Source organism: Notechis scutatus, chromosome 4 (genome assembly GCF_049901735.1).
Source record: "Notechis scutatus isolate UNSWTSFEM ecotype Mainland chromosome 4, rNotScu1.2, whole genome shotgun sequence".
Lineage (NCBI taxonomy): Eukaryota > Metazoa > Chordata > Lepidosauria > Squamata > Elapidae > Notechis > Notechis scutatus.
In genome coordinates, this window is record NC_142012.1 from 148,921,783 (window position 1) to 148,948,943 (window position 27,161).

Genomic DNA, 27,161 nt, shown 5'->3' on the forward strand with positions numbered 1-27,161 from the left:
ATCTGTCAAGGGAAAAATCTTGAAATGAATTATTTAAATTAATTAAAAACCAATAATTGGAAAAGTAATGAGCAACACATCGAGTGAACCACATTTTGAAAAAATTTGAGCATTATCTTTCAATTTAATGGTTCCTGAAGATATCATTGCAACCACATATCACATGTGGCTGAGCAAATCTGCCTCCTTTTCTGCTTCTTTGCTGAGACAAAGCATAAAATAATACATTAGGTAGCTAGACAATAAGATGTTTGGATTTAAATTTGTACTAATCATGTTTGGGATAAGTTGTCCATGTTTTAATTTATATTTTGTACTGAACTGTTTTATGTTTAGTTCATCTTTGATAATCATAATAGGAAATTGAGGTGTTAACTTGTGGGCTTTCCTGGACCTGCAATTCCCATTAAACAGCAGAAGGTTCCCCTAGCTTTGGTTACTGCACCATTTATGACTCTACCCAGTCTACAATGTCCTGACCTCTGAAACCACCTGTCTGAAGTACTGCAAAGTAATCTGCCTTTGAAAAGATCTTACTTTTATTTTTATTTATTTTTATTTATTTGATTTGTCAATTGCTTACAAGATAATAGGTATAAGTACATACATAGTTATGAATACATGAAATGGGTACATATAAGAAAAATAAAAGAAACAATAGGACAGGGATGGTAGGCACGTTGATGCGCTTATGCACGCCCCCTACAGACCTCTTAGGAATGGCGTGAGGTCAATAGTAGACAGTCTAAGGTTAAAGTTTTGGGGGTTTGGGGAAGAAACTACAGAGTCAGGTAGAGTATTCCAGACATTGACCACTCTGTTGCTGAAGTTGTATTTCCTGAAATCAAGTTTGGTGCGGTTAACCTTGAGTTTGTATCTATTGTGTGCTCTTGTGTTGTTATGGTTGAAGCTGAAGTATTCATTGACAGGTAGGACATTGCAATGTATGATTTTATATACCATACTTAGATCAGACCGAAGACGGCGTAATTCAAGGTTTTCTAGGTCTAGAATCTCAAGTCTGGTGGCATAAGATATTTTACAATGAGGAGAGGAGTGGAGAACTCTTCTTGTGAAATATTTCTGGACTTTCTCAACTGTGCTAATATCAGATACGTAATGTGGGTTCCAGACTGATGAGCTGTATTTGAGTATTGGTCTAGCAAATGTTTTGTATGCTCTAGTTAGTAGTGTGATATTATCAGAGAAAAAGCTACGTAGGATTAGGTTAACAACTCTTAATCCCTTTTTTGGCTATGTAGTTACAGTGGGCTCTAGAACTTAGATCATTTGAGATGAGTATTCCAAGGTCCTTTACAGAGCTTGGAACATCAACAAGGTCTTGACTATTCAGCTTGTATTTTATTTTCTGATTTTTTTTGCCAATATGTAAGACAGAGCATTTATTTGTTGAGATTTGAAGTTGCCATTTGTTTGACCATTCTGATACATAGTCAAGATCTTTTTGAAGGATAGCAGTATTGTCTGTGGTATTGAACAGCTTTGAAATCATCAGCGAAAAGAACACAGTTGCTCTTAATATGATCACAGAGGTCATTTATGTAGAATATGAAGAGAGTTGGTCCTAGAACACTGCCTTGGAGGACACCACTATTGACAGGTACAGAATTTGATAGGACACTCCAAATTTTGACCATTTGTTTCTGTTTGACAGGAATGCTTCTATCCAGTTATGCAGTTGTCCAGAGATACCATAAGATTTTAGTTTTAGGAGTAGTTTGTCGTGTACCACTGAATCAAAGGCTTTACAGAAGTCTATGTAGATTGTGTCTATTGCTTTGCCCTGATCGAGTTGTGTAGTCCATATGTTTTTGCAGTGTAAGAGTTGCAGATTACAGGATAGTTTTTTGCTGAAACCAAATTATTTACTCTCCAAATTGGAGAGTAGGTTGTTTGTCTCTAAGTGGAGGATAATGGATTGGTTAATAATTGATTCCATGACTTTACAGGTGACGCAGCATAAGGAGATCTGTAATTTTCAACTAGGCTGGGGTCTCCTTTTTTGAAGATGGGGATGACCGTGGCTTGTGATCATAGGTTTGGCAAGGAGCTGATCCTGAAAGATTTTTCAAAGATTATGCTTAGAGGTTCGATATGGCAGTAGATAGGCACATATTCTATCCAGTCCAATAGATAGAGATGGTTTTAGATTACGCAGTGCTTTTTCAACATTGTCTTCTGTAAAATCAATATGTATTAGATCATTGTAGTTGTCTGGGGTTCGGCTAGGAAATACTGGGCATGATTCATTGCTGTTTACAAATACTGAGCCAAATAATGTGTTAAAGATGTTGGCTTTAATGGTGTCATCGTTGCAGTCTTTACCATTAGGTCCTATCAGGGGTGGGATGGACCTTGAGTCTTTTAGTTTGTTGTTTACAAAATTGTAAAAAGTGCGGGTGAAATTGGTGCATAGAAGGTTTTCCTCTTAATGTGATAATTGGTGTATTCAGTCTTTATCTGGTGGCATAAATTTTTGTATCGGCTTTTGAAATTGGCAATGTGACCAGATTTATTTTTCTACCAGAGTGATCTCTTTTTGGATTGAAGTTTCCTTATTGTTAGGGGAAATCTGTTTTTTGTTTTTGTTTTGGGAGTTGTTGTTGGTACATATAGTTTGATGACTCTTTTGACTTCAAGAAAAAATATGTTGTAATGGTCTTCAACAGTATTGCATCCAGTGAATAGAGATTGCCAATCAAGGGATGAGATATCGTTGTCTATAAGATCATAGTTGCCTTTTTTGAAGTTATAATTGGGGATTACGTCATTGTGATGATTTTTTGTGTGGGCGTATGTTGAAACAAAAATCAATCATATTGTGGTCACTGCTGGAAAAGGGTTCTTTAGTTTGTATTCCGTAAATTAAATTCAAACTATTGCAGAAGATGAGATCGAGGCAGTTGTTTAGTCTAGTGTTGTTGGTTACTAGTTGTTCCAGTCCCAGATTTGTAACAGCATTGTAGAAGGTTGCATGTATGGGTTCAGTTGTACATTCATTTAGGGTCCAGTCAATATGAGGTAGATTGAAGTCACCAAGGAAGATAAAAGCGTGTGGGCAGGATGCTGCCCATGTTAGTAGTGTATTTAGCTTGTTTACATGTTCGATGTCATAATCAGGTGCTCTGTAACATAGTAAGAATCGAAATGTGATATTTAAGGATAGTTCACAGATGATAGTTCACAGATGACTTCTACTTCTTACTTTTGCTTACTTCTATTATTTGCAAGTGAGCTCCAGCAAACCTCAAAAACTTTAACCTTAGACTATCTACTGTTGACCTCACCCCATTTCTAATAGGTCTGTAAGGGGCATGGATAAGCGCACCAATGTGCCTACCGTCCCGGTCCTAATGTTCCTTTTAATTCATATCCATTTCATGTATTCATAATCATGTTTGTACTTATACATGTTATCTAATACATGCTTGACAAAAATAAAATAAAACAAAGAATTACACCTATATTACAACTAATACATATAAAACTGTAGTACAGATGTAAAAACTGCATTATAGCTATATTACAGTTATATTATTATTGCTTGAAAGCAGGTCTCCAATCTCAATTCCAAGTGCTATTCATCATCTTTAGGGCCATAAATGGTGTGGAACTAGAACACATCAGGCAACACCTTGCCACAAGCAAATCTCCCAATCTGACCAAGTTCCCAGGAACTTGTTCCTGCTGGAACTTTTCTTCCTTCATGAAGATTTCAGGAATGAATGAGACAGCTAGCCTTTCTTGTAATGACTCTCATCTTACAGAATACTCTCCCGACCACCATCAAGTACAGGCAGTTCTCACTTTACTGCAATTCCAAAAATAGGTTAAGACTGTTGCATTTCCATGAACTTGAAGTCCCAGCTGGCTGAGTGTGGGCAGATAACTTGGATTTTTTCTGAGAGTTATTTTTGTTTTCTGTAATTATTTCTGTTTGTTCTGAATTTATTCATTTCCCCCTTTCTCTTTTCTTTTCTTTTCTTTTCTATTTTTAATACTATGGGTTAGGGTTAGAATTTTATTTTTATTTATTAAATTTGTTTGCTGCCCATCTCACCTGAGGCTTATATTTACTCCAAATAAATACTTTAGCTTTTATATAGAACTGTGCAATGTTATTGATGACTTCTGGGTATTTACTGATCACCATGCATCTTCTAATATTTGCTGCAAGAAGTTGTATAAATAAATAAATGTCTCTATATGATGGGGAGTACAACTTTACATGTCCCAGAAGCTTTGTTTTACTGACTCCTAATCCAATGTCAGAATGTTGCAAATCTTATTTTTCAGGAGTGCCAAGACATTAAACTATGCAAAAGAAATCTTTGATTTATAGAAGGAAATTTGAACAAGCAGATAGCTGGTGTCTAACCTTTTCAAGAATTATTCGTTCAGATTTTTTTGGAAATAAGTATTAAATACCCATTTCCTACTTTAGCTCTCTCAAACCCAAAAGACTGACAAATTAAGAAGAAAGGCCACCATTGCATATATACTCTCCTCAATAACACTTTTTCCCCCTAGCATTTTTTGAATCTATCCTGAAATGTTAAAATTTTTCTGGGAATATAAAGTAGAAATATTAATTTAAACCTGTACTTGAAATGATTAATTTAATAAGCAGCGAATAGACTTTTTTGGGGAAATAAAAAGTGTCTTGTAAGTAATTAGTAACCCATTAGTTATTAAGTATTTTAGAAGAGAAAGAAGCTCAGAATGCTATATTGTTTTCCCATTAAATCAGAACATGTTCTTTCATGCTTAGTATTCTTCATACATTTAAGAAACTACTTTGCGTCTGGATTAATTTTGAAGCAAATTTAGCTGGTTCCATTTATCACTAAGCAGAAATAGAAAGACATTGATGGTATTTTACAAATAATATCTCTGTTCATCATCTAAGTTACAGGAACCAATTCTTATTCCTCTAGCATTCATATTAATATACATTTATATAATCAATCCTCCCACACAAGAATGATACACGCACACATACAAATTATTGACTGCAAAAGTTTTTGCTAAAATGAATTTGGCAATAACATTCAAAGACGAAGTCTTCACTCATTCCTTTCTATTGCCTTGATTCAGTTATCTCTTTTCTCATAACTGATCTTTAAAGAGGGTTGTGTATTAATCAAGAATCAAGTATCAACCATCATTTGGATGCTATCCCAGAATCTACATGATTCATCTTATATGACATTACAAAACAATGAATTTAAATAAAAGTTCTTAATCATTAATGTAAATGCTTCTTCACTGAAAGGTTGATTGCTTATCACAAAAGTATAGATTAGAAAGAAAAAAATATTTCGGGTCTAAATTCCTGTGTACATTTATTAAATACATATTACCTTTTCCATGACTAACTTCAAAACTATTCTCTCAGTTGCAAATTTCCACAGTCGAGATACACATATTTATTAAATTATGCTGTTTCTAATTTTAGGAAAGTGGATATTTTTCCCCCCACTGAAAGTGGTGGTTTAATAAGATTTAAGAAAAAACTGTAAAAAAATAACCTGTTTGTTGTTAGTGCTCCCAATAATTTGCTCTTAAGAGAAAAGGAAAAAAGAACCTGCATTTTAAAGTTGAATTCAACTGCTTGAATACATTTTCTGTTCAATTTTCTTGGTAACAGGCCTTTACCTTTTACTTTTTTCAGGATCTTTTTGTTTTATTTCCCTGACTGTCATACTGTTGGTCTCCCATCCAGGACCTAACAAGGCCTAATTTAGCTTTTTGAGGCTTACTATAATTGTCTGGCTGAGGAATTCTAGGAGTTGATGGTCACAAGCCTTAAAATTGCCAAGTCTGGAGGCCCCTGCTCCAGATAGACTTTAACTTTGTGGTTGTTTATTTTTGATTTGCTTTTAAAGAAAGAATATTTTACCTTCAACAATCCCAACCCTTCATTTGATTCCCATAGTTAACACAATAACAGTGCATGACCATAATTCTGAATTAGTACTGTGAACCTCTGATTGCAAGAAAATTTTTCCCATGTTTTCTTTTGAGAAGCATAATAAAGAGTTATAAGGATTTACTATTTTAGTATTCTCTACTTGGAGTTTCAGTGTCAAATATAGTCCAAGAGGAATCACATGCAGTTAGGCGTGACTAAATGTGGACTATTATACACAATCAGATTAGCAACTGAATACACTTTCCCATTCCCTTTTGACACATTTGATTAAATTGGAGTATCAAGTCAGTTGCCTAAGCAGCAAATGGTTCCTCCCGCCCTGTACATATATATATACACAACCCAATTTCTAAAAAAAAAAAAAATGTGTGTAGGAAGTGGTTATGAAAAGTATTTCACTTTCAGAAAGGAAGGGCACTTCATAGGAAAAAATAAGTGCTAACATTTTGATGAACAAATATTTTGATGTTCCAAACTACCACATTAAATAATAACTACCATCACTATTATATTAAAAAAAAAATCTCTTCTCAACCTGTGTGTATATGTGTCTTCCCCAGTCTGAGGCCTGGGAGTTTGAGGTTTCTACACAATATCCTAGCTGTTCTTAGCACTTCATCCTTCTATATAGAAAGCTCTGATGTTGTCCCTGGGATCTATTGGAACCACTGTCCCAGTTTAGGAGTCACAGTCCCAAATGCTTCTACCACCACTGGAACCATAGGCTGAGGCCAGGAACAGCTATAAATATTTTCCCTCCAGAAATTTAATAGATTAGATAGATAGATAGATAGATAGATAGATAGATAGATAGATAGATAGATAGATAGATAGATGGATGGATGGATGGATGGATGGATGGATGGATGGATGGATGGATGGATGGATGGGTAGGTAGGTAGGTAGATGGGTAAGTGGGTAGGTAGATAGACAGACAGACATGGTAGATAGATGACAGAAAGAGAGATATGATAGCTAGAGATGATAGACAGATGAGAGAGAGAGAGAGAGACAGATGATGATGATAAGATAGATAATTAGATGGATGGATGGATGGATGGATGGATGGACAAACAGATAGACAGATGTAATTGCTGTGTTCTGGGAAACCAAGAATCCTCTTACTACTACTCTCCTAACCTTTTGAATTAAAATAGTTGGGCTGTTTCTCTGTGTTAAGATTGACAGACACTTTTAAATGTTCATACAATGTTTCCATGTAGACTACACACTGCAGGTTTCTGCCTACTAGAATCATCAATTACATATGGAAAAAAGCGTTTCTCCTTCTAACAATTACAGGGTTAAAAAAAGAACTTAGAATACATAAAGAACCATCTAAAAATCAACAGCATCTACTTCTTGAAGGCACCTTCTGCAAGAGTATCATCACTGATCAAAACTAGTCTAGCTATGTGAACTCATCTCTTTGAAAGAAGAAAAGATTGAAGCACAACAAAGTTGACCTGCAATGGTTTTCTAATGGCTTTTAACTATAAAAACTGGTTATTTCTTGGTATGTGAAAACTGTCCTATTCAGGCATTTATGTATAAGTATTAAATTATATAATGCTGAAGCTGACATGAGAATTAAACTTTCATTTTCTTGACTTCTTTTAAAGGTTTTTAATGAAAACAAAGTAATGACTTTCAAAATAAGATTTTTGTCATGCAGTCTATTGATCCAAAGTTCTGTATCACTGGCTGCATTGCAATATCACAATAAACTAATTTCCTCCACCACAGGTTCATCCAATGCATTAAAGTAAGGACTGCCTGGGAATTTTGACAATTATCATTGAACACATCTGGCAAGTATCAAACTGGGAAAGGTTATAATAAACCATAATTATACTATCCTTCATTTCCTACGTTTCTACCTTTCCTCCACAGACTCAAAGGCCATGAAAGATTCTGAAACTTTTGCTTAAATAAACTTGCATGATCAACAGCTGACAAGTTGCTGTTACCTTTAGCAATGGCTTACTAAAGTAAACTCCAAATCATTTCTTTTAGAGCTTCATAGAGGAATATTCTCTTCTGCCTATTTAATAAGTAGTATATAATAATAGATAGAAAATTGTTTTCAAGGTCTGAGCAGGCATACAAGAAAACAAAACTGATTGGAAGCCTCAAACTGCAATGAACAAGGTCATACATGCAATTTCACAGCTACTAAGATTGTTGGCCATGTAGGTACAAAGATAGGGAAATGATTGAAGCATAAGAAACAGGCCCTTTGTTGGTCAACAGGAGTGCTGTTTTACCACCAGCTCATCAAGTTATGTGCCAAGGATTTGTAAGTACAGGAAACAACAGCACAAGGAAACAACAGCCAATTGCTGGCCATCAACACACTAATCAACCACATAAGGAAAGCAGTGGTGGGATTCAAAACTTTTTACTCCCGGTTCTGTGGGCATGCTTGGTGGCCGTGGCAGGAGAAGGATACTGCAAAATCCCCATTCCCTCCCAACTCCTGGGAGAAGGTTACTGCAAAATCCCCATTCCCTCCCCACCACTGCTTTCCTTCCCATCCCATTACCCTGCTTTCCAGATCCATTCTCCTGTGCAAGGCAACAAAAGAAGACCCAGTCAATCAGCTGGGACTCAGGAGGCAGAGAATAGATGGGAGCGGGGCCAGTCAGAGGTGGTATTTGCCAGTTCTCCGAACTACTTGAAATTTCCACTACCCGTTCTCCAGAACTGGTCAGAACCTGCTGAATACCACCTCTGAAGGAAAGCATCACATAAATAGAAAGCATAGAATAACCCAAAGCACATATTCTGTTAGAGAAGTTCCCTGAGGATGGGCTCCAGCCTGGTGACGGACTCAGATTGGATCTTGCAATCCTGGGATTATTTTGGGATACATGTATTTGCCTTCATTTATGTTCAGTCTTTAAATTGCATCAGGATTTTCACCCACACATTCATGGAAAAAAAGTATATTAATTGGCTTCCCCATCTCTGATAATTGTTGGGGTTTACCCAAACACCCCTCTACACCATGCAATCCTAAAGCATTTTTTGTGGTAGGCCATATGATAGCAGTTTCAACTTTCCCCAACTATCTGATGATGGCAATAATGATGATGACAATGATTTTTTCTTTTCCTTCTATTTCCAGCTGCCTCTTTCCCTCTATTGCCACACTTTTTTTTGTTTTCTTTATAAATTTTTTTTCAAAATTCTCTTACTGAATTTCAAACTGTTCTGTATAAGCTTATTAACTTGGGGAAAAATGGGGAGGCATATTGGTGAAGGCACAAAAAGCTGCATGAATGCTCTCCTTGACTGCCAACAAATAACTCAGTCAGTTAGCTTACTAAATCATGACGCATGATATGGTTTAAACAACATGACATTTGTAAACCTTCCTGAGCCTTTAGAAGTGATTGCATGCATGCATAAAGAAATAGGAAGGGCTGCCAAGCTTTTTTCAATTAGCATGATCAATTCCATTGGCTAGTCCAACCCTTTGCAAACATTCCCTTTAAAAATGTGGATGTGTAATCTTCAGCAGTGCAGGAAATAAAAAAAATTTTCATTAACCAGAACGATACCAATGAACAACATACTCATAAAACTTTTACTTTGCCTTGACCAATGGCATGCATTTTGTTTTCCTTTCTTAACTACTTTGTACCCTTGCAAAGTACAGTATTTTCTTAGGATTGCTTTACATAAGAGGAAAGAAAGAAAAGGGAAGAAGGGGCAGCAAATTTTCCTTTATTAAAAAAAATCACCCAATACTTCTTAATTTTATATTTCCAGCTACTCTTGACCAAAAAGAACTTCTGATTAGCTAGATGTTTAGACTGGATTTGGGATTTTTATATATCTATTGAGTTCTTCCCAAGGACATGGGACAGGCAGATATTGTTCTTGGATGGTGTTAAAATATCGCTACAGCTCTGAATAAAACTTTTGCAATTAATGGGTGAACTTTTCGTCACTAATGATGTTGTTCAAATGGTACTTCAGACATTTTGGGATTTCACCCAAAGCACCTACTACAAGTGATACTACCTTTGCTTTCTTTTAACACAGTTATTCAACTTCTATTTTCAGGTCTTCTTGTTTACTGATTTTCTCCATTTCTTTCTCTTCTCTTCTGCTATCCAAATATTATTTATAGGTAATCTGCAGTTACACAGGTAGTCCTCGATGTATAACCATAATTGAACCATGTTTGGGTTTGTTGTTAAATTAGTTTTGCAAACTTTCTTGCCACAGTTGTTAAAGGAATGTGGCTTCCCCACTGACATTGCTTGTCAGAGGTTTGTAAAAGGTGATCACATGCCCTAGGATGTTGCAATCATTACAAATGTAAGTCAGTTGCCAAACATCTTAATTTTGATCAAATGACCATGGGGATGCTACAGCAGTTGTAAGGGTGAAAAATAGCCATAAGTGACTTTTTTCAGTACGGTTATAACTTCAAATGGTCATTAAATGAATTGTTGTAAGTTGAGGAGTACCCATACTTACAGTTTAAGATTGGTGGAAATTTAATCATTTAATAATTCTTAATCATTAAGTTGTTATTATTATTTCACTTGTATACACTGCTTACCTTTGTTGCCACTTGGTCTGGGATGCAATCTATTCTTTCAGGAAGAGGAATAACTGGACAAGTAGGTGAGAAGGCTAGAAATACATCAATTTATTATATCAGTCAGATAATAATAATAACAATAACAACAATAGAAATAAATAGGCAATACAAATGCAACAATCAAGTGTTTTGTTAGTTAACAAATCTGAGAAATCCTCACTAGATGATATGGCAAAAATAGTGTTTATTTCATTTTAACAAGAATCAGCAACTGTCTAAAACAAATACTACTTTGAATGTAATATTCAGATGCTTACTAGAATTGTGGTTATACATTCAGAGATTGTGCATGTATCAGTATATACATATCAGACAGAACATGCATTTAATTTTTAGAAGAGAATCAAATAGGTTGATGTAACCTTCTTTTTTATCTATGAATGTCCATGCCTTATTAGCGTCCTTATTCTGCAGAACGTACTAAGTCTGAATTAAATCCAGTACATTGAGTGACTTATACCTAAGTTAGTTCTGGATTGCAGACTAAATACTGCTCAAGCTTGCTTGCTGATTTCTTTCCATTTAGATAGTAATCCAACTCTCAAATTTCAACTCTGAGCAGTTTACATACATTTAATACAAAATCAGCCTCTCCCAAAGACCCAGCCCAGAATCATTCAGAATTAAAGCCATTCCATTCCTGAGCTGATGCCAAGGAGAAAAGTCAGGTCTTAATGGTCTACAAAAGACCAACAGGATTGGAGCCACTTACAACCACAAGCCCTCCAACATACCAAAGGCAAAGCTGCAGCAGGCCACTTTTTTAAAAATGAAAAATGAACCTGAACCGATATAAAACACCATGTCAATCCAGACAAGAATCATATTTAATTCTATTAGTGAAAGCATCCTACTGCAAGAGTCTTTAACAGTCCACCATCTGCAGTCCAATACCACATGCAACTGTATACAGCTGTTCCTGCTCCACCACTGTTTTACCACATAGTCCAGAATGGCATTCTTTGCATTCCAGCCAATGTTCAACTCTGAGTCCAATTTCTGCCACATAAACTTGCACCTCCAACATTTTTGCTGGCCTCAAAAATCTCCAACATTGACTCTGGCCTCAGTAACTCCTGAGCTACAAATACAATCTACCTTTTAATTTGGCCTTCCGGTCAGTATTGACTCCCAGTGACTAGCTGGATTAGTGCCTGAAGTTCCCTTGGCAAGATTTCAGAAATGGCTGGCCATTGCTTCCTTTCTAGGTCTGAAAGTTACAGGCTCAAAGCCACCTAGTTGCCTTTGTGCCTAAGCAATGATAAGAATTCACAATCTTGTTTCTAGTCTGGTGCCTTTAACTACTACACCAAACAAGTTTTCAACTATTCCTACAGCCTGTCATTAACTCAGCCTTTGATCTCAGTACCATCACAAATAAATAACATCACCTTATTGATAACTGTATTGTGCCTATTTTTTTAAACAAATTCTACTTCTTACCCTTAAAGGCTATTTTCAATTACATAATACACATTGCACAGAAAGTGTGGGTTAATATATTGTTTTATTGATTACATTTTTGGAAATAAATAGTTGAAATAAATGTTATAAACACATGATATAAATGAATGTTGCTATTGTCTAATAATCTTTCTTTTTTCTGCTTAATAAAATGCAATCATGTTATCCTGAAGTTTACATATTCTAATGTTAGCATAAGCACATGTCCTCATAATTTGATTACCCATTTTAAAGCAATTATACAAATAAATAACTTGGTACTCCCAGAGTATTTTGTACATACTTTCATCTAGGGAACCTTTTATCATAATCTGTTTATTCTACCATGATACATTACTTTTGCAGAGACTAGCAACTGTTTCACTGCATAGTTGAAACAAATGACTTGCATTTAAGCAATTTGTCTGAAAATATGCAATGAACCAGATTATTAGTTTCTGCAAAATAATTAATCATAAGTATTTATAAAATTTTCGAGTATGTCATCACACACACACACACACACACACACACACACACTATAGTGTGTGCATATATTTTGTGTGTGTGGGGGGTATCAGTGGTGGGATTCAAAAAAAATTACTACCAGTTCTGTGGGCGTGGCTTGGTGGGTGTGGCTTGGTGGGCATGGCAGGGGAAGGATACTGCAAAATCTCCATTCCTTCCCCACCCCACTAACCTGCTTTCCAGCTCTGTTCTCCTGTGCAGGGCAACAAAAGAAGACCCAGCCAATAAACTGGGACCCCGGAGGCAGAGAATAGATGAGGGGTGGGGCCAGTCAGAGTTGGTATTTGCCGGTTCTCTGAACTATTCAAAATTTCCACTACCGGTTCTCCAGAACTGGTCAGAACCTGCTAAACACCACCTCAGAGAGAGAGAGAGGGAGGGAGGGAGGGAGGTGTGTGTGTGTGTGTGTGTGTGTGTGTGTGTGTTAAATGGTGGGGCTAGGAAAGAATGATATAATAGCTGAATGAGATGTAAGCATTTTAAATGTTATCATAGTAAAATTACAAATATAGATCTGGTATTTAACTCATACTAAAAATTGCCACAATGACAGTATGTTGCTTATTATTCTTTTATTTTAAATGCTTCTCTATGCCCAATGGGTCAAAAATGTTGATTTATCCTTTTTATCTATAACTGACACTATTCAGGTATATTATTTAGCCCTCAAAGGTTCCTTTGGTTAATTACAGGAATACAACTTTATGTATTCTATATTATTATGAAACTTATAACAATAAGCATGTAAATAGTAAGTAAGCATTACATTCCTTTTGGCAAATGCCCTCCCCCACTTTTGAAGTTGTTTTATAACAAGGGCATTACCAACTAAACTGCACCTAAGGGCTTATCTCCAAAGCTCAGTGACTGTGGTGTCTGTTCTAGATAGCTGTCAAAGATGTCCTTATTTCCTATGCAGGGAAGATGGCTTCCCCCACCCTTCCATTTTCACTGTCACCAGTTGTTGGGAAACAGATCCATTGTTGTAATGTCAATGGTTTGATGGATGAGTGGACTCACAAGCTTAACCATTTTCTAAAACTCTCTCCACCCATTCACCCACCTATTCACCTCTGCACTCAGTCTAGAAACAAAGTTCTGAAAAGCAATAGGTGAAGAGGAAAGACTTTACCCATCAGATCTGTGCACCTGATGGGATCAGACCAAATAGCTATTAGAGCAAATATACCTGATGATATATATGGTTGTAGTGGGCAATTTTTGATTTGTCAGCCTCTGTTTGAGGAACTTTTGAACATGTGTTTATTGTTTTTCCAGAGGACTGCTAATCCCATAGTTTTTGGAATACTGGGTTCATGATCTTCTGCCAGAAGGCTAACTTCACATTCAAAAGCACTTTGTACAACAGTTGGCAACCAAGTTGTGGGATGGTTGTATGAACTAGTTCTGTCTCTCTTGCTTTACTATGCAGTTCCTCAGCCATCAACTATGGTTTGGGCTGTTTTTCTATCAAGCTAGTAAGCCTATGTTAAAAACAAGAAACATAACCTCTGAATAGTAGCTGATGAATACCATATGTGGGTGGAGATGCATCATGAGGAACAGGGGCAAAGAAAATCACTCTTTTTCCTGCAGAATCCCTGTCAACCCTTCTGATCAGCTACCGTTCATATCCGTGAGCTGAGGATTAGCCAGTGACTTGACTGATATTTACTGATAGATAACCTACTTTATTCGTGAATTTTTCCATTGCTCAGAATATAATGAGCAGAGGCAGTACCCAAGAACTAGAAAGTTAAAGGATACCTAAAATCAGCCTAAATTGGTTAATAGCTGCCAAGCTGATCCAACCCTCTAGGAAATTCCATTGCAAAATAGTCAGAAAGTGTGTCAGATTGTATTTGTGGTAAATTTGCTATAGCTTATTATTTACTTAACAAGGAAAACAGTATTTTAGGCTGTCTCAGATACATATTGAAGACCAGGTAAGGCAACCATATGAAAACTTGGCAGAAAAAAAAAATAGCTAAGGGATATATATGTATCTTGTTAGGTACAAATAGTCTGTTCTATGACTTAGAATGGACAAGACCACCTTTTGATGGACTCCATTTAGCTATTGGAGGGAGTTCATGAAATGGGTAGAATTGCATCATACCTAAATGAGACTGGGGCTTGGAAAGAATTTTGGTGGGTTCTGTTTTGAATTTTTAACCCCAGTATACCTATCCTACTCTAATTCCCATGGATTTCATATTTCAAAATGGCAAATGAAGAAAGAATGACAGAAAAAACACAAAGGCTCACTCAAAGGCATGATTAGATGTCCAAGCTATCTAAAAATCATGTGGGAGATATTTAAGTATTCTTTTAAAAGATCTTGGGTAGCCAATGAAGCCATTGAAGCATTCTTCTGGCTATAAATCAAGGAACTGTGGATTATTACCTTTAAAACCGGAATAACCTGTTGCTAGAAGTGCAATCAAAGCGATGGTTATGATAAGTAGCAAAAGGAAGAAAGTAATCAGGGAGATTTCTAATCCAGTGAATTTCTTCTTTCCCATCTAGAGAGAAAAAGAGATAAATAGATATTTATCTATATCTATATATGGAACATGCATCATAAATTCAATTCAAGCGCTTGCTTTCAAATTATGTATCCTTTCATCCAAATAATCAAAATATAGCCAACAATGCTAAACCTGTGTCCTTCTTCACCACAGAACTTGCAAGAAAACATTAAGTGTTTATGATGAATTACAACAACTTTTTTCAAACTAGCATTTTAAAAGGTTTATTTTTAATCACTAAACTTCTCTCAAGTGAAAGCAAAACCATATTTACATGTGTAGGTTTTTTTCCTGTTGTTTTCCTGTTTCTTCCCAGTTGATAATCATTGAAGAAAAACTAACTGAATGCCCATGCACACATTACGCATACATAGAAACATAGACCAACTAGAATCTAGAATAAAACCTACTGGTGGCGGGGGGATACCTTTAGCAAAAGCAAAAGCAATATAGAAGCACTTAGACTTATATACTGCTGCACAGTGCTTTACAGCCCTCTCTAAGCAGTTTACAATGTCAACATATTGCCCCAACAGTCTATGTCCTCATTTTGCCGACCTTAGAAAGATGGAAGGCTGAGTCAGCCTTGAGCCTGGTGAAATTTGAACTGCCAAACTGCTGGCAATCAGCAGTCAGCAGAATTAGCCTGCAATACTGCATTCTAACCACTGCACCACTGTGGCCCTTTATCTTGAGATTTATAAGAAATAAATGTTAGCAAGTGCTCATTTTGGCTGAAATACAGTTCTTGAGGATAAGGATTGATTAGTAATCTTAGGAATTATGCCCATATCTGACAAACTGTCTTTCCAAGAGATAGGCTCCACAGCCATCTGCTCAACCTTATTATTATTATTTTTAAAAAATGGTATAAACAGTGTTTAATTCGAAGTAGCATTACAACGCACTCATACTTATATCAAGCATTTTTAGATCAATAAGGAATCAATTAAGTTACCATTTGCCTTGTTTGGTTTTTCTTACTAAGGTAAGAGGAGCTGCATTTTTTCTTTGCTTGTTATTGACAAATTATCTAACTTTGTTTAAATTGTTTTTTAAAAACATTCAAAATGCTCAACTATTTCAGCAATTAAATAAATATATTGACTTTGTGGTTCCCTCCCCCCTCCCAACTTGCAAACTGTTATGAATTGTACGTTATCATTACCAACTGTAAAGAGTGGTTTAAGTACTGACCAAGGTGTAAATATTTTTCTGAACTGAGTTAACAGCATATATATAATATGTATATATTATTATTTCTTACTTTAAGGAATGTGAGCTTTAAGAACAAGAAAAGAATGCAGCAAAATTTTAGCATGAATTAAATTTTATCATGCAATTCAACACAGCAAGGAAATCTAGTTTTATACATTATGATTACTCTTTCATTTGTGCAAAGCAGGATATTTCACCCTCAGTTTTATTTCTTCATTTGTTTTCCCAATACTTTCATTTATCTTGACCCCTGGGCTACATGCCTGAAAGTTTCAGTTTTGTTTCCTGCAATTTATTTTATCTTCAATTTCTGAATAAGCTTTTTTTTTATCTCCATCAACTCATCTCAGTATCCAGTTAGGATATTATTAAAGATTGCAAAACCGTGATTGACCACCAGCTGGAAGCAAAGTGGTAGAATTTTCTGTCTGTCTCTGGTGCTGTACAGATTTTTGCAACTTAGAGCCAGTAGCCCTAGGACAACTAAGAGAAAAGTTACACAATACTTTTGGACATGGAGAAATTTCCTGCTCTTGTTATTACAACATATATTTCTTCACCAAATAATTGCAAAAGAGAGTTTTGATTGATTTAGTACACTCCTCCCTTGAATTTCATTTTCTAAGCATATAAATATAAGAATTTTAAAAATTCTATGGTTGATAAACATGCCGATTTTCTATAGGTTAGGTTATTCATAAGAACAGACTGAAAGCATGACATTTTAAAAATGTTTTTGAAGAAAAGATAATGTGGCATCAAGTTACATCTATATTATTTCTTGTAGAGAATGGTTATTGGTGATAAACAATGTTCTCAATGTTTCAAATGAAAGAGGAACACATTAATATTCTCTGTTTTATGACAGGTGTACATTGGTTACTTAGAACGTTAAAGAAAGTGAACAATATGATTTTTAATACATACCTTTAAAGGCTCTTGGTTTCCTTCACATAAGACTGCTAGATGGTTCTGTGAAAGGGATCATTTACTTTGTGGCCTCTTGTTATATACTGACTTGCTGTCAATGTACTATATTATATTTTAACCAGGCTATCATTTGAAGTTAGGCATATAAAGGCAGATTGCTTGGTTCTTTTTAACTGCTGCAGATAGGGAATAGCTAGTTAATTAATAATTTTTTTTATCCTAGGTATCTGTCATGCAGCATTTAACACAGGTACAGAGTACCTGTGGATACTTTTGCTTTTTGCTATGCTATAAGCTGCCCCATGAATCCATTTATTTATTCTCCCTGAACTTTTGCTTTTGTTATCAGCATTTCTGCCATAAACCTCAGTATAAAATCATTAAAATTTTATAAAGGTTCAGAAAGCAGAGTTTAAAGTAGTTTGCAACAGTATTAATCAGGTTTTTTTTATCACTGCTTTTCTTTCATTGCTATTGTCATCTGCTGATTAGTGGGAGTATAAACTCTAATAGGTACCTGCTTGAGTGAGGAAATGTAAATAAGACTTGTCAGCTAGGACTTTTTAATCCCTCTAATTATTTGTTTTATTTATTTTTATCCTACCTTTATTATTTTTTAAAAAATGATTCAAGCTGTTAACATACAGTACCTAATGGTCCTTCTTCCTCCTCCTATTTTCTCCACAACAACAACCTTGTGAGGTGGGTTAGGCTGAGAGAGGGTGTCTGGCCCAAAGTCACCCAGCTGATTTTCATGCCTAAGGAATGACTAGAACTCCCAGTCTCCCTTTTTATCACCTGGTGCTCTGGCCAAACTGAGTCACAAGATGCACTGAAACTAATATACCAGAGAGGCTTACTGAGACCAAAATGGCTTATAAAAAAGAACACATGAAAAACAGAAAGTAGACATGGCAAGAACAATTACATGGCCAGTACAATAAAAAATAAAATAGTAGGCAAAGCGGATAATAATCTGGCAATGGCTAAGATTAGAAAGGTTGAAGAAAGATACAGAGGGGCTAATTCTAGCTGCATTGGACCAAGCCATAAGAACTAGTTCATAGAAAGCCAGAATTTACAAGACAACAACAGATAGAAAATGCCACCTCTGCAAAGAAGCTGAAGAAATAGTGGACCATCCAGTAAACTGATGTCAGAAGATTGCACAGAGTGACTTGAAACAATGGCATGACAAAGTAGCAACAATGGTATATGGAAGATCTGCAAGAAACACCTTTTGCCTGCAAGCAAAAAACTAGTGGGACCATAAAATATAGAAAATCATAGAAAACAACGAAGCTAAAGTGCCCAAAATTCTGACTTCAGAATTTTGACAGACAGGCACCTGCCACATCACACGACCGATTTAACAATTATGAACAAGAAAGACAGAAACCTCTGGATAGTGGACATGACAATAGTCGGAGACAGCTTTGTATTTTGTTATCAAGAAGATAACAAAATACAAACAACTGCAAATACAAGTAGAATGACTATGGCTAAAGAAAGCAAAGGTAGTACAAATAGTAATGTGTACCTTGGATGCAACCCCAAAACAACTGGAACACCTCTTGAACACAATCAGCATGGAAAAATCCATCTAAATCCAATGTTACTCTACAAATTGCATTGTTATTTTCCAGGACAGATTTATTTATTTCCTCTGTTACTGTATGTCAGGCATTCAGCCTATTCTCTATGTGTCTAATTGTGCTTTAAAGAACAAAAGATTACTTTTTCATTATCTGCTGTTTTATTCTGGCTTTTAAATTTTCATTCCCCTTTCTTTATACATTTTTTGTGCTTTTGTACCTTTACAGGTTATCTTTACCCTTTTAAACACAGAAAGGAAGTGGGGAAGGCAGGGAACAAATGTTCTTTACTGAAAAAAGTAAGTATGAATTAGAATTTTTTTTTTGTTACAGATGATACCCACAACAAATTAAAACATTACCAACATACTACTATTGAGAAAAGCCACTGCAATCAAAATATTAAGGATACTTGGATATTTTCCAGCAATTTTAAGATTGGTTTGTTAGTCTTATAGGACTTTGTAGAATTTTATGCAGCTTTCCTATGATCCAAGAGTGCATCCAACCTAGAACTCAGAGTTTGAGATTAGATGTATGCATTTACAAATCTATTATACCTATCAAATGTCAGCAAGGCAAACTGCCAAGAACCTTACATTTCACTAGCTCTGAATATTGTCCACTTTACTATAATTTGGGTTATACTTAATTGAAAGATAAAAGTTCAGGCACAGAACCTTGGATTAAGTACAAATATTTCCTTTTGTTATTCCTAATGAGACTGAATACTATTGGACAGCTTGTCTGAAAACTGTTACTGCTGTGTCCGCTGACTGACAAGTCCTCTCTCTGGTCCACCGCCTGCGCGGGAGCACCGATCGCTCCCATTGGCTGATGCCGTTTGACAGCCGGCTATAAAAGGAGCTGTCAAACGGTATCAGCTGTCGCCGCCAGCTGACTGCCAGTTAGCCTCGGCAGCCGCGGCGACCCTTTATTCAGTAGAATAAAGCCTGTTAACTTCGAGCCTGTGTCTGTCTCGCCACTCTACAACACTGGTGATGAGGGTGGGATGCGATAAGAGACAACCAGGCAAAGACAGCTGAGCACAGTCACTGTCAAAAAGAGCCGAAGCCGCAAGAGCTGAATACGTCACCACCACTGACGGTCTCCACGAGCGCGAAGTTCAAACTCCCAGCTGGGGAGTCTGACGCTGCCTGACAGGCACAGACGCGAGCGCCTTTTTAAAGGTGCGAATTAAATCCTCCTCAGCTGAGGAAATCAGCACCACCGCTTCCAAGATGGGCACAAACCCAACATTCCCTCCTTTCCAGCCGACGGGCGAGACGTGGGAGTCGTATATGAACCGGTTTGATTGCTTCCTGAATGCTATTGACCTGACAGAAGCCACTGACCTGAGGAAAAGATCCTATTTTTTGAGCTTTCGTGGGGCTGCAGTCTTTGATACAGCCTCAGCATTAGTGTCCCCACGCTCTGTAAAGGCTATTCCCTGGGAGGAGTTGCAGGGAATTCTATCTAACCACTACTCCCCCAAACCCTCTCAAATAGCTAGGAGAGTAGCTTTTAGGAGGAGAGTTCAGGCTGAAGGAGAGACAGTTAGTCAGTATATGGCAGCCTTAAGATCAGCTGCCATACACTGTGGATTTAGGGATTACCTAGAAGACATGTTGCTGGACCAAATTGTAGGAGGGGTTAGAGACCTTAAATTACAGAGGCGTTTATTAGCAAAAAAAGATTTAACCCTAAGTCTGGCCATTGAAGAAGCTCAGGCTGCTGAGCTATCAGAGCTGTCAGCAGCTGAGATTCAGGGAAACCCCATAAAGCAAGGGAGCTCTGCCATTCACTTTGATGAGGTATCCCTAGAAGAGGAACCGCTTGAGGTAAACCGCCTCAGACTGCCAAACCCCCCCCCCCCAGAGGTGCCTAGGAAAAACACCAGCCCAGCAGCCAGACAGCAACCTAATTGTCTGAGCTGTGGGGGGGGGGGCACATCCCAGATCAACCTGCAGATTCAGAAACGCCATCTGCCTAAACTGCCAGAAAAAAGGACACATAGCTAGGGTTTGCCAGGCTGAAAAAACCTTCTCACAAAGACCTCAAGCTGCTGCCTCCTTCCAAAAGCAAGTTGAAGATTGCTACACCTGTTACCACTCAGACAATACCACCCCTGGGTCTAACAAAATAAGCATTTTTGTCTTTCTAGAAGGTAAACCCTGTCGGATGGAGGTGGACACCGGGTCTGCCCTCTCAATCATCTCATGGGCCACCCTGAAGAAGCTGCTCCCTACACTCTCCAAGAAGAAGCTGCTCAACTGCCACCTGACTCTTCGAGACTATCAGGGAAAGACCATTCCAGTCCTGGGGAAAGGCAAGTTCCTTATTCAATTCCAGAACTTTAAAGGCCACTTGCCTCTGGTAGTTGTAGATGGTGCCCTTCCCAGCTTGCTTGGGCTAGATTGGTTCCCTGCCTTGGGCCTTAGTGTAACTGGTATTCACTCTGTGGTGAATACTGAGGTAGACACCCTTTTCAGGGACTACGCTGATGTTTTTAGTAATGAGCTGGGATGTTATTCTGGTACCCCTATCTCATTTGATGTGAGCCCACAAGCCACCCCCATTCGTTTAAAACCTTGCAGAGTCCCATTTGCCATTTGCCCTAAATTGGATCTGGAACTAGATAAGCTAATTAAACAAGGGGTACTAGAACAAGTAGATTTCGCAAAATGGGAGACCCCCATAGTCACCCCCCTCAAAAAAGATGGCAGCGTGCGAATCTGCGCAGACTATAAAATGTCCCTCAATCATTTTCTCCAAATTAGTGCATACCCAGTCCCTGTAATTCAACACTTGCTGCACTCTTTTGAGCCAGGCACAATTTTCGCAAAGCTTGATATGTCCCAAGCATATCAGCAGTTCCCAGTAGACAATCACACTGCTGACTTGCAAACAATAGTTACCCACAGGGGCGATTTCAGATGTAAATGTTTACAATTTGGAGTTAGTGTGGCCCCAGGTATCTTCCAATCCCTGATGGAAAGGATTCTCCAAGGACTCCCAGGGGTAGTCCCATACTTTGATGACATTCTAGTCTCTGCCACTAACAAAACACAATTATTACTCAGGGTTAGGTCTGTTCTTGACCATTTTAGGCAGCATGGGTTAAAACTAAAAAAAGACAAGTGCACCATTGCCACTAAGCAAGTGGACTTCCTAGGTTATCGAATTGACGCCTCTGGAATCCATCCCATAGAAACAAAAGTTAGGGCCATCCATGAGGCACCTACTCCCTCTAACAAAACAGAACTACAAGCCTTTTTAGGGCTCCTGAATTTCTATGCAGCTTTCCTTCCACACAAGGCTTCTATAGCTGAACCTTTACATAGACTTTTAGATAAAAAAGCCCCCTGGCACTGGGGACAAAGAGAAGCCATTGATTTCCAAGCAGTCAAATCCCTGCTAACCTCAAATGCAGTTTTAGTCCAGTTTAACCAGCAACTTCCCCTGGTTCTAGCTGCAGACGCTTCACCTTTTGGCATAAGGGCAGTTCTCAGCCATAGGCTACCCAATGGCTCCGAGGCCCCAATTGCCTTCTTCTCAAGAACATTCTCTGCAGCAGAAAGGAACTATAGTCAAATTGACAAGGAAGCCTTAGCAGCAGTAGCTGCTGTAAAAAAATTCCACGAATTTCTGTATGGTCATTACTTTGAACTCATAACAGACCACAAGCCACTCTTAGGCCTTTTAGCAGGAGACAAGCAAACCCCACAGGTACTGTCCCCGCGGATGACCAGATGGACGCTGTTCCTAGCCGCCTACTCATATAAGCTGGTACATTGCCCGGGGAAGAACCTGTGCCATTCAGATGCCCTTAGCAGGTGCCCCCTGCCAACACCAGTAGAAGACCCCGCTCCAATCCACGCCATTTTTGATTGCAACGAACTCAACCTACCAATCTCAGCCGAGGACATCGCTGCCCACTCCAGAAGGGACAAGGTAATCTCCCAAGTCCTGGACTGGGTGGGGAGGGGGTGGCCTGAAATTCAGTACACCTCTGAATTCATCCCATTTAAGACCCATAGGCATGAGTTATCCTCACTACAGGGTTGCTTACTATGGGGGACAAGAGTGGTCATTCCCACCACACTACAAGAGCCAATTTTAAAAGCCCTTCATGAAGGCCACCCAGGCATCGTGAGGATGAAGGCTCTGGCCCGCAGCTACGTATGGTGGCCAGGTCTGGATGTCCGGATCTCCAGTTGGGTAAGCACGTGCCAGCCCTGCCAGGCAACTAGATCAGCACCTCCAACAGCTGCACCAACTCGATGGGAGGATGCTGGGGCCCCTTGGTCCTGGCTGCATATTGACCTGGCTGGCCCTGTGCATGGGCGGACCTTCCTGGTCATAGTAGACTCGTTTTCTAAATGGATTGATGTGGCTCTGCTTCCCTCCACAACCACGCTGGTTGTCACGCGAGCCCTGACCAGACTGTTTGTCACGCATGGCATCCCTGACACCTTGATATCAGATAACGGCCCCCAGTTCACCTCTTGTGAGTTTGGGGTCTTTGCAGCCAACCTAGGCATCAGGCATGCCCTCACAGCCCCTTTTTACCCTGCAAGCAATGGGATGGATGAGAGGGCTGTTAGATCTGTAAAGGAAGCCTTGGCAAGGTTTGTCCAGGCAGACTGGCACTCCAAGCTGTCTACTTACTTACTCAGCCAGCATTCTACTCCTTGCACAACCACCAACAAGTCCCCTGCAGAACTATTGATGGGCAGGCGCCTCAGGACCACCTTGGACAGGTTGCACCACCACTATGCCCCTGGCACACCTTTAGGCTCTGACAGCCATGCCAGGGAATTCGCCCTGCAAGACCTGGTCTATTCCAGGAACTATGCAGGGCACCCTCCATGGATGCCAGGGCAAATATTTTCTATTACAGGACCCAAGTCCTACAGGATCCTGTTGGAAGATGGCCGAGTGTGGCACCGGCACATAGACCAGCTAAGGAGGCATTGGGTAAGAACTGCCATCGACTCCCAGGGACCGCCAGACGCCCGGTCTACCAGCCACCTGAAGCCTACTCGCCAGATGCCCTGATCTACCAACCGCCTGCTGAAGCCAACCAGCTGAGTGAAACGGTCTACCCAGCAGCCGCGAACTGTTCCCCGCCTGATGACCCGGTCTACTGGCCGATTCCCGAACAGTCCCTGCAGAGAACCAGTCGGAAGGACCTACCTGGTCAGCAGCCAGACACTCAGACAAGGGCTCCTGGAGGCCAGCAAGGATCTCCGGGTGACTCCCAGAGAGCAAGGGACCTTTTGCCTGCTGGCAGGCCCCTTGATCTTCGACAATCTCGCCGCGAGCGAAGGCGGCCTGCCAGGCTGCAGGACTACGCATGCGCCTGGCCAGGGGAAAGGAGTGCTGTGTCCGCTGATTGACAAGTCCTCTCTCTGGTCCGCCGCCTGTGTGGGAGCGCCGATCGCTCCCATTGGCTGATGCCGTTTGACAGCCGGCTATAAAAGGAGCTGTCAAACGGTATCAGCTGTCGCCGCCAGCTGACTGCCAGTTAGCCTCGGCAGCCGCGGCGACCCTTTATTCAGTAGAATAAAGCCTGTTAACTTCGAGCCTGTGTCTGTCTCAGTCATTGCCGCCACTCTACAACAGTTACGAAGAGTCCTTGGTGCTCTCTGAGCTTTAAAATTTTCCTACAGACATTTCATTATCCAAACTAGGTAATATCATTAGTACTGGTAGGGAGTGGGTTTGCTCTCATTTTATAGTCTAGAGCAGGTTGGTCCCCAACATTTTCCGGCAGCCCAGTGGCCTGGCAGGAGGAGAAGGGGACTAGGCGCTGTGAGGAGCAGGCCAGCATGCATGCACATGCATGTACAGCTCGACTTATACAGGTTGAACTTCGCACACGTGTGCAGTGCACCCATGCCAGCCCATTGCTTGTGCAACTTGAGCTGCATGTGCAAATGTGTGCACCAGCTCACCACTCTGGGGCCCAGGTGTAAATAGGCCACAGCCCAGTAGTGGGCCGTGGGCCAAGGGTTAAGGACCTGTTTGACCCAGCTCCCAAACATGAAAGCCTTTTGTATTTAACGAAACATTTCCTTTATTAGGAGCACCAGCAGCTGCTCTCTCACAGCTGGCTACAAAGTCTCTAAGACCTATGGAAAGAGACGCTCGCTCCCTTTTACCCTGTCTGTCTCTCTCTCTCTGCCCCCCTCTCTCTCTGCCTCTCTCTCTCTCTCTGTCTGTCTCTCTCTCTCTCTGGTTCTCTCACCCTGTGTCTCTTTGTCTGTCTCTCTGCCTCTCTCTCATGCTCTGCCTCTCTCTCTCCCTCTCTCTTCCCGCACTTGCAAAGGAAGTCCTGGAGGTCACTTTCTTCCAGCAGCAGACACACACACACACCCCACTCAGAAGGCGCTGCAGATTTCAAGAAGAATTCTAGTAATTTCCAGACAGGATTCAGAAGTGCAGGCTAACAATGCTGACTGGCAGGGAGATGAATAGTTGTCTGCCAGACCTATTCATCTCCACCCCCTGCCTTTTATCCTCAGGTGGGGCTTCGCTAGCAGCAGTGGCTCTTCTGTCCCAAGGACTTGGCCATAGAATCCTGCTGCTCTCCTCTTCTCTGCCTTCTGTGCATCAGGCACTGAACCCAGCTGTTCCTGCTCTTCCTCATCAGCCATCTTCAGACCTGGGAGCTGTCACCTCTCCAGGGCTGATGGATGGCCCAGGCTCCACCTTTTTCTCTTATCTCTGACAGCTCCATTCCCTCTTCCCCCTCAGAGTTCTCAGATTGCCTTGATGCTGGCCCTGACTCCCACACTGCCTCCTCATCTGATTTGGCTGCTGGAGGGGCCAGCGGCTGACAGCCACAACAGGACCCCTGATCTAGAAGCTTGCTCTGTCAGTGTTGGTGGGAGTGGTCTTGGGGTTCTTTGATTGGCCTCCTTTCTGTTAGCTTATTTGGCAGCTCCTTGATTGGGGTATTGTTTAATCTTGGTATTAATCTCTGCTTATCTAGGTGTTGATTGCTGGGAGTTTTCATCATGTCTTTTGTCTGCTGATCAACCAAGTAAAGTCCTCCAAAACATCCTAAGTAAACCAAAAGGCCCAGCAACCCCAGGGGTCATCTTTGCAACAGCCCCTACACTGGACAAACAGGTGAAGATTAGTAGAGTGCAATCACAAACACCAAGTAGCAGTCAGAAGACATAGTTTTCAACATGTCAACAGACTTAATCATAGTTTCAACTGGAAAACTGTGACCATCCTAGACCAAGCCAAATCCAAAAATGATAGAGAATTCCTGGAAGTTTGGACATTCTGGCAAATTGGCCATCAATAGCACATAGACATATTGTAAACAGCATCTAAATACCATTGAAAAGAGACAACCAACAAGCCAAAAAAGGGACAAAAAAGCCTAAACAGCTTCCACAATAGCAAAAAACACCCCAATGAGCAAAGTATTAACATCAGACTAATAATGAAGTGTTAAATTCTGGGCATGGGTGCAAGTAACTGAGACGAGTCAGTGACTTAGTGAACTTCAACTCTTTATTAAGGATCAGAAAACAGAGAGCAAAATCCTTGGGCGGCAGTAGCCCTTTTATAGAGCTAGCTACTGACCTGTTAACCAATGACCTGTGTCCAGATGCTTAACTTTTGCCCAATGAAAGATGTTAAACTAATAGCCAATCAGGTTGCTCCGTGAGGACCAATCCCAGTTCGCTATCCAAGGGCCAATCCAAAGTGCAGGATTTCAAGCCTGCTTAACATGAGGTTAATAAGTTTTATTAAATGGTTTTTGTTAGTTCATAACACCCCTCCCCCCTAGGTTCCATTTGAGGGGTGCGGTAACATACTCGCGTAGATATGCAGGTCGTTTCACCTGCCTGTTTGATTTTCGCAGTTCCACCGGTTTTTGTCTGTGGTCCGATTCCGGTAAAAAGCTATCAAGGGTTTCTGGTACGGCTAGTTCCGTTTCCGCGCGGGAGGACTCGGCGCGGCTTTTGTTGTTGTTATCCCAGTCACTTCCGGGTCCCGTGGGCTTGCCTCCCTCGTGCTATTTCTGGGTGGAGATATCACCCCCCTCCCTGATTCTTCTTCAGGTTGCGCATTTCTTCGATTAGGTTGCTGGGTCCCCGTGATTATGTCGTCATCTATTCCGTTTTCGGCCTCCTCGATATCCCCTCCCCCCCTTAGTTTGTGAATTAGGGAAGTCATGGGAGGAGGGTGGCAATCTGGATCGCAGTTGATCTATATGGCGTTTCCAAGCTCTCCCGTCATTAGTCTGTAGGCGGTAGGATCTGGGGCCGGTGGGTTGGGTAATAGTTGCAGGGACCCATAATGGGTCGCCT

The 27,161-nt window shown here is 39.8% G+C and overlaps 1 protein-coding gene across 1 annotated transcript in view; it reads right to left on the bottom strand.

The window, feature by feature from the left end:
* Positions 1–27,161, bottom strand: part of SI (sucrase-isomaltase) — a 180,985-nt gene that overhangs the window by 99,133 nt on the left and 54,691 nt on the right. The window contains exons 2-3 of the mRNA XM_087965277.1: positions 14,956–15,073; positions 10,536–10,609 (exon numbers count right to left, since the gene is read on the bottom strand). Coding sequence (XP_087821403.1) covers positions 10,536–10,609; positions 14,956–15,073 — 192 coding nt within the window. The remainder of the gene's footprint in view (positions 1–10,535; positions 10,610–14,955; positions 15,074–27,161) is intronic.